Raw genomic sequence first — 12,699 nt, forward strand, 5'->3', positions numbered from 1 at the left:
AACCATTATCACCTAATGTTTCTTCAGCAAGAACCTTAGTAGGAGAATGTTCCAAGTGATAACCATTATCACCTAATGTTTCTTCAGCAAGAACCTTAGCAGGAGAATGTTCCAAGCGATAACCATTATCACCTAATGTTTCTTCAGCAAGAACCTTAGGAGGAGAATGTTCCAAGTGATAACCATTATCACCTAATGTTTCTTCAGCAAGAACCTTAGCAGGAGAATGTTCCAAGTGATAACCATTATCACCTAATGTTTCTTCAGCAAGAACCTTAGTAGGAGAATGTTCCAAGCGATAACCATTATCACCTAATGCTTCTTCAGCAAGAACCTTAGCAGGAGAATGTTCCAAGTGATAACCATTATCACCTAATGTTTCTTCAGCAAGAACCTTAGCAGGAGAATGTTCCAAGTGATAACCATTATCACCTAATGTTTCTTCGGCAAGAACCTTAGCAGGAGAATGTTCCAAGCGATAATCATTATCACCTAATGCTTCTTCAGCAAGAACCTTAGCAGGAGAATGTTCCAAGTGATAACCATTATCACCTAATGTTTCTTCAGCAAGAACCTTAGTAGGAGAATGTTCCAAGTGATAACCATTATCACCTAATGTTTCTTCAGCAAGAACCTTAGCAGGAGAATGTTCCAAGCGATAACCATTATCACCTAATGTTTCTTCAGCAAGAACCTTAGGAGGAGAATGTTCCAAGTGATAACCATTATCACCTAATGTTTCTTCAGCAAGAACCTTAGCAGGAGAATGTTCCAAGTGATAACCATTATCACCTAATGTTTCTTCAGCAAGAACCTTAGTAGGAGAATGTTCCAAGCGATAACCATTATCACCTAATGTTTCTTCAGCAAGAACCTTAGCAGGAGAATGTTCCAAGCGATAACCATTATCACCTAATGTTTCTTCAACAAGAACCTTAGCAGGAGAATGTTCCAAGCGATAACCATTATCACCTAATGTTTCTTCAGCAAGAACCTTAGCAGGAGAATGTTCCAAGCGATAACCATTATCACCTAATGTTTCTTCAGCAAGAACCTTAGCAGGAGAATGTTCCAAGCGATAACCATTATCACCTAATGTTTCTTCCACAAGAACCTTAGCAGGAGAATGTTCCAAGCGATAACCATTACCACCTAATGTTTCTTCGGCAAGAACCTTAGCAGGAGAATGTTCCAAGCAATAACCATTATCACGTAATGTTTCTTCAGCGAGAAACTTATACTGTCTCTTTCGTTTCTTAACCACAGCGCTTCACATCGCCTGAAATGTATTATAAAGGACATGGCTTGTTGTATGACCTGGAAATCTTTCTTCATATTGAGTTTAAACTTGATGCTATGTTGATATATATGAATCATGAAAAAAATACACGTCGCTCAGTAGAAAACAATACACTCTGCAGCTACATAAACTCCTCTCACCAGGGACCTCGACTGCAAGCCTATGTGCTCAATGGCAGCACAAACAATATGCGGTGGTTCACACTTCAATGACTCACCATGTAGTTTCCAATTGTTTAGTTTTACGTGCACTAATCATTTGTTTCATGTATATGTTATAACCATAAAAATTCTTAAATTCTTTTCAGTATTTTCATTTTAATGCTCTTGCCTCTCGAATATTAATTTAGCATGTTTTAGGATCATTCTAATTGATAAAAATCCTTGATAATTCTAATTCTCGACTGTGATTAACGATTCCTGTGGAATGTAGAATAGTTACGTCATAAAAATGTATTGTCCAGTGTGTGATAAGTTTAAAATATAAGCATCTGTTTCCCATTCCCTTTTCCAGCAGCATGTTATGTTCTGTATGAAAGAAAATACGTTCTGGACCTCACCTTGTTTTATTCAGCCTTTTAACAGTTGTGAAGAATAATTAATTGTAGGAAACAAACTCACGGAAAACTTCAGAAATGTTTGAAGTTGACAAAGAACGAAGTTCTATTGTTTAATCGTGTCGATATTTTGTGGTGCATTTTATGATACTATGAATGCTACGTAAAATTACTTTGTCTTAATCCATATCACTGTAAAATATACGGGGATGTTTATGGTTGTGTTCAGATCGAAACTGTTTAGTGTGTTTCAGATTCTCATATGAACCAAAAATATTAAAAATATGCAGCTACTGTATGACTTGACACCTGTTCACATTAATACATGAGATCAGTTGAGCACTCGTACACGAAAATAAGCATGATCAACTGTTGACTAGATTATCTTGCATTTGTGTCTGTAAATAATCTTACAGTCAGACTTTCGTTCATAACTTTAGTAATGAATGTTAATTTGTTGGCTTATATGCGGAGACTAAGAGGAAGGCGAAAAATAGGGAAGATTGGAGAATGCTGGGTTTGCAATGAAAGATCTGCCCTTCGGCAGAGAACCATAAATGAATGAATTCATTTATTGTTCTTGATTTTCTGGTGTTATTTAATGTAGTCCTTACAGTAACTAATAGATATCACTTAAGGGGATCCGGTACGTTCTATCTCGGCTATGTTAAAATCATTATTTTTCATGAAGCTTTTCTCAGAAACTGCTAGTAGGCACTTGATTTTTTTACACGTTATTGTTACATATACTGACCTGAATTTAACACAGCCAATTGAAGGAAAAGTGCATAGTACATTAAATATAATTTTTTTTGTTCCAGTCCAAATTTTAACTACAATTTTCAATATATACCAGTACATAATTTTTTTCATAATTTAGATTTATTGAAAATCTCATTTTAAATTAGGGACAAGTCTTGTGGCAACATGCTCTGAAAATTTGAAAGTCCTATCTGTAATAGAAGCTGAAAAAAACTGCATTTTGTAAGAAAAAAAAACAAACTTACAGAAAAACGTTCAAATAATTCAAAATATCAAAACTTTTATTTTCATTCAAAATATTAAACCTTTTTTTTTTTTTTTCATATATATTGAATACTGTAATAGAGAAAAAAAAATAAGTAGCAATTAGTTATTCACTAAACTTACTGTGCATTCACACTTGTTATAGAAATAGTCATTGGGAAGATAGAATAATGATATATATGTCAAATTAAACAGAAAAGAATACATAATTATATAGCATAAAAATCGAAAAAAAAAGTTTTTCAAGAATTTTTGCCTATCGGATCCCCTTAAATTACTCTAAGGTGTAGTACCATATTGTAATGAACATATGAAATACCGGTACTGTATGTGTTACATGTAAACAGAAATGAATCTGAACTTTTTAAATGCAATTCAGTACCTAGGCTATATAAGTCACAAATTAGAGTAAGTTACTCTACATGCTCATTTTTAATTTTTTCATACGAAGAATGAAGAGAAAATATCTTAATGCTGCAAAATTCTTTTTCCCTTATACCTAAAAAGTGGTTGTGAGTTCTGCTAAGCTGTTGCTCGGATTTTGTTCATTTACAAGTCAGTTTATCCGAAAATTATGCACATGAATACTTAGTTAAAGAGTAAATTAGTCTTTCTTTGGAAACTAAAAGACACACAATGACACCCTGCTGCAAACATTAGACGATTTTCTTGACTTTTTTCTGTTATGTAGAATAAACTAATAAATGAGACCGACAATTTGGTAACAGTAGAAAAACGTTTGTCCCAGAGGATTTAATTATTATATAACAATTATTGTCACGTGTCTTTGTAAATATTTCCAGAGTTCCTTGTTGCTTTATGGTAGGGATATTTCTTACAAATATACTTCAGTAGTCTGTGAAAGCAGGTCTGTTTAAGAAACTACAGCCTGAATTAAATTGTCGTGATCTGAACACAATCATGTTGTTACATTGCATGATGAATACCTAATACTTGCTTCTCTCCTTAGCATGGGTGCACAAGAACTCTTCTAATTGCTCTCTTCTGACTAACAGTAAGGGTTTGTCCCGTTTGTTCTCTCTCTTTTGCTGGGCTGTCCGTTGTAGGGGGAAATGATAGATCGTATCGAGTATCACGTAGAACACGCAGTGGACTATGTCCAGACCGCCACGCAAGATACCAAGAAGGCACTCAAGTATCAGAGTAAAGCTAGGCGGGTAAGTCATACCATAAGTATTAAGATCATGTGCACTTGGGTGTACATAGCTAATCATATTATTTTTCTCCCCATTTTTTTTATAATATCCTCCTTACCAATAAACCAAAACCTTCCAATATTCTTCAACCTTTTTTGTGCTGCAATTTTGTCCTCAACATTATTTCACTTAATTTTCTAACTTGCTCCCTATTCCTACCCAACATCCTACTGGCTTTTGGTGGTGCGACTACATTGTCATTCTTGTCTCCTAATCACTGTGCATTCACATGGGTGTTGGACTTCTCTTGTGTGGCTCGGTACATGAACACCGTGGCTATAATGACGGTGGTGGTGCCTATGTCATTTTCTGTGCTGATGGTTGTAACATGGGTTTAATATTTGTTCTCTATATGCTGCTAACTACTATATATCTTCTGTGTGTGTGTGTGTGTATGGGTGGGTGCGTGTTTTAATATTGCTGTGTGGTTTTATATGGATTATTTGCATACATGTCTGTGGTCATATATGTCTTAATTTTGGCAACTGTGCTTATTAAACACGCTTGCTATTGTTGTCACAATGCTGCATTACTCCAAAAATACGAAATTCCTGTCTCATTCATCCTAATTTGAACAAAACGTCTTTCCCACGCTCCTATTCATTTTCTGACTCCCCCCAATACTGGCACTGCTCGTGGAGCATTCCCCAGGGTGAGTTGGTTGACAGGATTGAGCACCATGTAGCATCGTCGGGCGATGCTGTAGAATCTGCTCGTGGAAACCTTCTTATAGCCGAGGACTACCAGAGAAAGGCTCGCAAGGTAATGTGTTAGTAATCTGGTAATACTTGCTGTTTATAGTTTATTTGCATGACTTTGGTTAACATTAGTAATCAGTGGCGTAGCATGAAATTTTGAGCAGGGGAAGCTAATTCAAGTTGTCTTTCATGAAATATGAGAAAACGTATTACAAAAATATAGTCTTAAAATAAATAGTAGTCAGTGTCAAGTCAGCAGTCGAAGATTGGTTGGAACCTCGTAAGTAACACCAATAAGGCATGACCTCAAATGGTACATAGTAAAATATGATTTCACGGTTCACACATATCTCTTAACAAATAGACACGTATAGTATAACATTAGCTCACTCCCTCCTCATAGAGGAATCACAATATTAACGGTCAATAGATACAGTATTAGTATCATTACGTATGCATCTGTCTTTTGGTTGTGTCCTTCATTGACAGCAAGGGAGTCGGTCATTTGTTTTTTAGATCACACTTTTGTTCGTAAGTCAGTCTTAATATTAGAATTGTCCCAAAAAAATTCAAGTAAATTAGTGTCAGGAACTGTTATTTCACTCATTATTTATTATATCAGCCACAATGCACACTAACACTTCAACTGATCACAACTGACGAAGAGGGATAACTCGGAAACTACTTATTTTCAATGTCAAAGCTAGCTTCTTGAGAGCCTTGCGACCAGGGTAGTTTAGTTAGAAAGGGATGGAAAATCTGCGGGGTGGGTTACACAGAAGAATGAGTGTAAGAAACCAGTCTGCTTGGAAGCTGGTGTGTGCAGGCTTCTTGTTTACTGCTGCATCACAAATCATCCTGAGCTGCTGCATCACAATATTTAACGCGTAAATATAAATTCTATTAAAATTAATAAATAATTTTGTCCATAGACTGCAGGTTTATTATGAAATTATTATCAACGGGGAAGCTGAGCTTTTTAGCTTACATTGACGCTGCGCCACTGTTAGTAATGATAATGAAAAAACAATTACCTATTAATTGATTTTAATATTACTCTATAGTTCTCATTATTACATAATAAATTCTCATACACTGAAGCCAATAAAGAACTAATTTAAATCACATAACTACTGTTAAACCATAATCATAAGATTGAGTTCTTTCTGATCAAACAATGCAGAAATGACTTCTATTATTTTCACAATATTACTTTTTCAGTTTACTAGTTTGTGCCTGTTTATGTGTATTTTTAACCAGATAGTGTATTATGTCATTTACTCACAGTTTGCCATGTGCTTTAAATACTCGTAGATAAAAATAAGATGATAGGTGGTGGTTCCTGCAACTTGCACTGGTATGGTCATCTTTACTTCGTCTTCACTGGTAATACGTTTATTATAAGCAGAATGGTTCAATTGCTAGCCCAATATCATTGCAGGTTTTACATGTAACATTGTCATTACTTTTCTTAGAACTTGCTGTTGAGGTATAAAATTAATGTGGACGGATGGCATTAAGGCCAGACTGCAAGAAGAAGATGCAATTCATAGGCTTCCTCAGGAAACAAAAAATGAATAACATAGTTTTCTGCTTAACTGCTTCCCACTGGCTGGAGTCTGTCATAGGACAACCGTGCATGCATTGTAGCCCAGTTTTTGTGATTAAGCATTTCTCTCCAGATAGTTTAAAGTTAATCTAGGAAATAAGGATTATTCTCATACCATTTCTAAATTTTCCCCTCACACATAAAAATCACAGATTCAAATCAGATAATATTGGACTCAAAATGTAATCACCAGACATTACGAATTGTGGTTATTGAATAATTTCTGTTAAGTGCAGTGGCATTATCGTCGATAAAATATGCATAGATTCTTTCTTCCTCGATCAATTCAGAAAAAGTGATGTCAAAATTAAGATTACATATCTTTCAAGATATCTGCCAAGTTCACTCTGTAGTAGCATACTTGCCTTCAGAGTAACCAGCCCAGGTTCGATTCCCAGCAGGTTCAAAAATTTTTATGTAAGATTGTGCACCAATATGCCTGGGTTAAATTCCAAATCTCTCAGCAGTGCATAAGAAGAGAAGGCATATGTCACTGTGGATAGTGATTCATCCATCGGATGGGGACATTAAGCCTGACGGCCACCTTGGTGCTATTCAACAGGAGTAGGCTACATTCTGGTACTGGGTTTCCCCTTCTCCCTTCCTCACCATTATCATCTTCACCCATTCCTTACACTACACTTACACGAACATTTACACATACACTCACCCTAATACACGACAATTCTTCACAGATACATATCATGCATAATGTGTCCTGCCGAAGTGGTGTAAAACTTGAAAATGAGTTACAGTCCTTGCATCTGTCCTGAATCACCAAGTGAAGTGGGTAGGCAGATCTGTTATAGGTTCGGTAATCCTTTGAATGCTGATTGCACATTACCAGGGAAAGGATTTATATGTAAATACATATTTACTTATAAAGCTAATATAATTTATATTTTGCATTATCTTTATGTTTCACAATGTGTAGGGTTGAAAAATCCTACTTTTATTTTCCATATTTTTCCATATTTTAGAGTTTAGTACATATTTTCGTTAATTTCCATATATTTTCCATATTTCATATAAAACAGTCCATATTATATTAGGTTTAACAATAAAACAAAACAAAATTCCATTAACTTTTAAAAATACATTTCAACAATAGAGATTTAAACACATGTTCAGTAATCCCTTTAACATCAGAGTTATTTGAAAATTAGCAGTCCTATCAACAATGGGAAAGTAAGTTACAAAACTGTATTAATTTAATTTAAAATTTTTAACAGACTTCAGTTGTGCAGCTCAACAGTTAAATGCCAGTCAGAGTACACATAGGTTCAGTTTTGTAAATCATACTATAAAGACGGTAAATATGCCAAAAGTACGTCATTCAGTCAATTTAAAATCAAAACTAACAAGTTACATTTCAGAATTTAAAGAAGATGGTTTATCAACTGACAATAAAATATTATTTTGTAATTTGTGTCAGTGTGCAGTATCATCTACACAAAAGTTCCTGGTGCAACAACACATTACAACTAGTAAACATCAGGCCAACAAACAACTAAATTCCAAGCAGAGACAATTGTTTTTAACACAACCAACAACATCGAATGTAAGATCTGAGTTTAACATCGACCTGTGCCGTTCTCTCATCTCTGCTGATATTCCTCTCTACAAACTAAAGAATAAGGTCTTCAGGGAATTCCTTGAAAAATATACTCAACATACAATCCCGGATGAGTCAACACTTAGGAAGACGTATGCTCCATCCATCTACGATGAGACAATACAGAAGATAAGAGATGAAATTAAAGATAGTTCAATTTGGGTTTCCATTGATGAGACTCCCGACAAAGAAGGTAGACTTGTTGGTAATGTAGTTATCGGTTTGTTAAGTGAACAATATTCTGAACGAATTCTTTTACATTGTGATGTTCTAGAAAAGTGCAATAACAAAACTATAGTTAAACTGTTCAACGAAGCTATGGGTATCCTGTGGCCAAAGGGTATTATGTACGATAATGTGTTATTCTTTATTAGCGATGCTGCCCCTTATATGGTCAAAGCTGGACAAGCATTATCTGTTGTATATCCTAAATTGACTCATTTTACTTGTGTGGCGCATGCATTTCATCGTGTGGCAGAAGTGGTCAGAGACAATTTCCCTAAAGTAGATTTGTTGATTTCATCAGTGAAAAAAGTATTTCTCAAAGCTCCCAGTAGAGTTAACGTGTTGAAAGAAATGTACCCTGAAATTCCATTGCCACCAAAGCCAATTTTAACTAGATGGGGTACATGGCTAGAAGCAGTTGAATATTATGCCGAACATATAGACTCTATTAACAATGTTCTCCTTGCATTGGACTCTGAAGATGCAGTCTCAATTGATACTGCGAAAACAGTTACCTGTGACATAAGTGTGAAGAATGACTTAGCTCACATTCAGCATACATTTTCATGCATCATAAAAACGCTCAAAAGTCTCCAAAATAGGCACCTTTCACTATCTGAAAGTTTTGAAATTATAAATAGTACTGTGGAACAACTGAATCGTGGTAGAGGTAAAGTTGCAGATGCAGTAAGAGCTAAGGTGGACACTGTACTTTCAAAAAACCCTGGATATGAAGAACTACAAAAGGTTGTTGCTGTGATGAGTGGTGAATCAACAGTGAAGATTAACTTGGACTTATCCCCAGCAGACATTGTGAAATTGAATTATGTACCAGTTACTTCTTGTGACGTCGAACGCTCTTTTAGTCAGTATAAATCTATCCTCAGAGACAATAGAAGAAGATTCACTTTTCAGCACTTGAAAGAAATGTTTGTAACCTATTGTTATGGTAACAGACAATAAAAATTGTGTTTTGTTGAAACTACATTGGAAGATAAGGTACGTCCATTATATTTTTTGTTTAGTTTGATTAAAATGTACCAATATTTAACGTACATAGTCATTTTTTTATAATTTTAAGTCCATATTTAATTCCATATTTTGGTAAAAATCCATATTTAATTCCATATTTTGGTAAAAATAACTACATATATATTTACATATTTCATATATTTTTAGTCCATATAAATCCGTTCCCTGCACATTACATTCCGATTTTCCGTAGGTACTCAAGTAACTGTTATCAGATTTTTAACATAATCACATGCGGGACTGAAGTGTGTAGTATAGACTGGTGGTGCATTGATAAAAATTAATTTCTGCACGAAAATAGCTTTGTAAATGTCAGTTTGAGTACATATTTGTTGATCTGTTAAAAATTGGTTAACAATGTCACTCAGGATCAACTAGTAAGGATAGGATGCCAGTGAAGGAAATAGTCTTTTCCCAGCAAATTATTCTTTCTGATGCATCTGGGGGGTGGCTCAATCGGATACAGTATGCTGGAATATGGCAATACACCCCTTCAATACCTGCCCCAAGCAGTATTTTGTCCACCACAAATTGCATTTGGACTCGCCAGGATTCGAGTGTAGTTAATCAGGTGTCGCCCTTAGGAAAGGTTAGTAGTTGTTGAATTTTAGGGATTAGATTAAAAGTTTATGTAAAAATATTTTCTGAACGGAGAAGACTTGAATAAAAACATGCAGATATAGATGACCTTATAAATTATGATAAACAATTGTATGAATCCAACAGATTATGCCATTCATATACTGCAAGTATCAGTGTACGAAGATATTCCATTCCGAAAATGTCATTGTAATGGGAGAAATGTACAATAATAGAATTGTTTTTTGTTCAAAACTGCTATAAATTCACTTTAGTTAATATGTAGGTAGGTACTGTATTTGTTTCCTATGCTCAGTTTTGTAATGCTTTAAATTAAACTTTCATTGTAATGATTAAGGAACAGATAAGTGACACCTGCAATGATTAAGAAATACCGTATATACGCAAATATTCCATGCATATTTTTTCTGGAATTAGCTAAGAAAAACTGGGGTACGCATATTATTTGAATCACAAAGTACAGGCAATTTTATGTCTCCCCCCCCCCCGCCCCCTAAGATTATGGTGCGTGGATTATTCGATGGCGCAGAGTACGCGTATATACGGTAATAGCAATAAAACCAACTCAAAGATTGTTAGGCATGTGGTGCTTAAAAATATGTATAATAGTGCCATAACTACTTTAATATGGCTAAAAAGGCTTGACAAAAAATATTTTTATTATACAATGAAATAAGATAATAGTGTTATTTACTGTATAAGAGTTTACTGGATTTATTAAATGACACTGATTTCAAAGTAAGAACTTGAAGAGTAAACAAGTGGTTGAGAAATAACATTCACTTGATGTGTAAAAAGGTAGTCACAGATTGCAATGTTAGAAGGTCTATCATAAGCTTTCTTATATCTCAGTTATTGTGTATGATTTCAGTTACATTATATTTTGAACATCATGTAATTGAATGATAATTATATAATTTGGTATAATTTTCCTACAATAATTCTCAGTCGAACAATGTATAAATTCTGGAAATTTAATTCTGTCAACAAAACAGCAAGCCTTCTAAATAAAATAATTACGATTGTTGTAGTAAGTAATGCAGATAGTGTGACACTTCTTTCCTTGTTTAAGCAATTAATGAGTGAAATAAAAATAGTTGACATGGTAGCATGAGTTCATTTTCATTGTTGCATGTCTGTATTTCTTAATTTCTATTGCCAGTATTGATACACTTGTTATATCTTTGCTGTTTGTAAATATTTTCTATTTCTCTTAAGACGAAATTATTTTCGCTTGTATTATAACACTTCTCATAGTGCACAGTAATAGTTTAGTTCTTAAGTGCTAATAAATTACACTGGTCTGCATTTTAGAAACTTTTTTTTTTCTGTTGTTTTGCATTCATAACGGATTTTTTGTGCTGAATCCCAAAATAATCTCCAATTTGTTCTAATAAGTCAGGTTTGATACAAATCATAAAAATGTGAACAGAAGCTAATAAATTAATTACTACCAAAAATGAAATTGTAGCTTTGTGAAACGTCATGAAAATTATTTTCAACAAGCATTTTGTGAGAAAAAACTGGAGTACAATTTGCTATTAACCATCAACAATCACATTCATAATCTTATCTGAATATTGTGCTTCAGATTTGCTCCTTTTGACCTTCTCGAAGTTGTTCACAGCAGACCCTTTTCAACATCCAGCATGTTACCACTCCACTTTCCTTGATACCTCGTTCACATTTTTTTTATATCCTGGTGAAATCTTTCACCTTGTTCCTCACTAAAATCTCCTAAATTATCAGGAAAGTAATTCAGATGGGAATGAAGGAAATGTACTTTGACATTCATGTTGCGACCAACCTATTTAAAACTTTGTAACGTCACTTTCACTATGTTAACATAATTACAGGCGTTTTTATTTCGAAGGAAATTAATAACGTTTCTGAATGCATTCTAGGCATCGTTTACATGTCTACTTATAATATTCCAATTTATGGGTCAATGAACACACCGGCTTCAATTTTTTTCATAGGTTAATGAGGGAAATTTAATACAAAGGTATTCAGAACACTTACTGTCTTTATCTAGAGTTTCACAAATTGGTTCATTCAATGTAATTTCACAGGTTTCGACATTTCTGTTAAACACTGTTATTCTGTACTCTCACAGAAAAAGGAGAACTCTGCTGACACATGACACAAGTTTAATAGGGGTAGGTTATCTCTGAAGGGTTTTTAATGAGTAGTCTGTATCAATTAACTCCCTCATGGTTTGTTTCAATAGCAAGTTCTTAAAGGAGTAAATTTTTATGACCTGAAAACACTTGGATTTAAACTTCCTGTTTATAGATGATGTTGGGTCCAGACAGATAAGAATCCTCAAGAATAAATAATGGGTGTCTTACCCACAGTTCTTTTTAAGCTACTAAAAGGTCGGAAATAGACTAGGCTTTAATTTATATAGAAAGAAGAATACCAGCATTCTTTCATATTTTAACTAATAAAGTTGAAATTATAAACTGTCCTGCCTTTCAAATAATTGTTTTTAACAAATAATGTCAAGTGCAGAAAAAAATGATTTACTGTATTATGAAAAATATAAGGAACATGAAATTTTGCATTGTAAAAAATTCTGATGTGATATACGAAAACAGATTTCATTTTTGCAATCAGCATAAAATTCTGATTCAGAAGCACTTTCTTTTTTCATCATCATCCCTCCAAGTATTAAGGCCATGTGGCCTGTTACGGTCTCAAAGAAGAATTGTCCCTCCAGCATTTCTTGGACATCCCAGTGATCTCTTTCCTTGAGGGAGATAACGAAGCATAGCTCTTGGGATTCTGTGCGATGATATCCATTGTAAATGGTCCATCC

The 12,699-nt window shown here is 34.3% G+C and overlaps 1 protein-coding gene across 5 annotated transcripts in view; it reads left to right on the forward strand.

Moving 5' to 3' along the window:
• The window catches only part of Syx1A (Syntaxin 1A), a 259,380-nt gene that overhangs the window by 199,095 nt on the left and 47,586 nt on the right, over positions 1 to 12,699 (forward strand). For 3 of the 5 annotated variants that reach the window (XR_011334754.1, XM_069838803.1, XM_069838804.1), the window contains exon 8: positions 3,950 to 4,060. The exons of 1 other annotated variant lie outside the window; for it this stretch is intronic. Coding sequence is in view for 3 of the 4 variants with exons in the window: in XM_069838803.1 (XP_069694904.1) it covers positions 3,950 to 4,060 (111 nt within the window). In the remaining variant the exon portion in view is untranslated. Of the gene's footprint in view, positions 1 to 3,949; positions 4,061 to 4,750; positions 4,862 to 12,699 lie in introns of all 5 variants that reach the window. One more of the 5 variants, XM_069838805.1, reaches the window with a different exon arrangement.

Source organism: Periplaneta americana, chromosome 11 (assembly GCF_040183065.1).
Source record: "Periplaneta americana isolate PAMFEO1 chromosome 11, P.americana_PAMFEO1_priV1, whole genome shotgun sequence".
Classification (NCBI taxonomy): Eukaryota; Metazoa; Arthropoda; class Insecta; order Blattodea; family Blattidae; genus Periplaneta; species Periplaneta americana.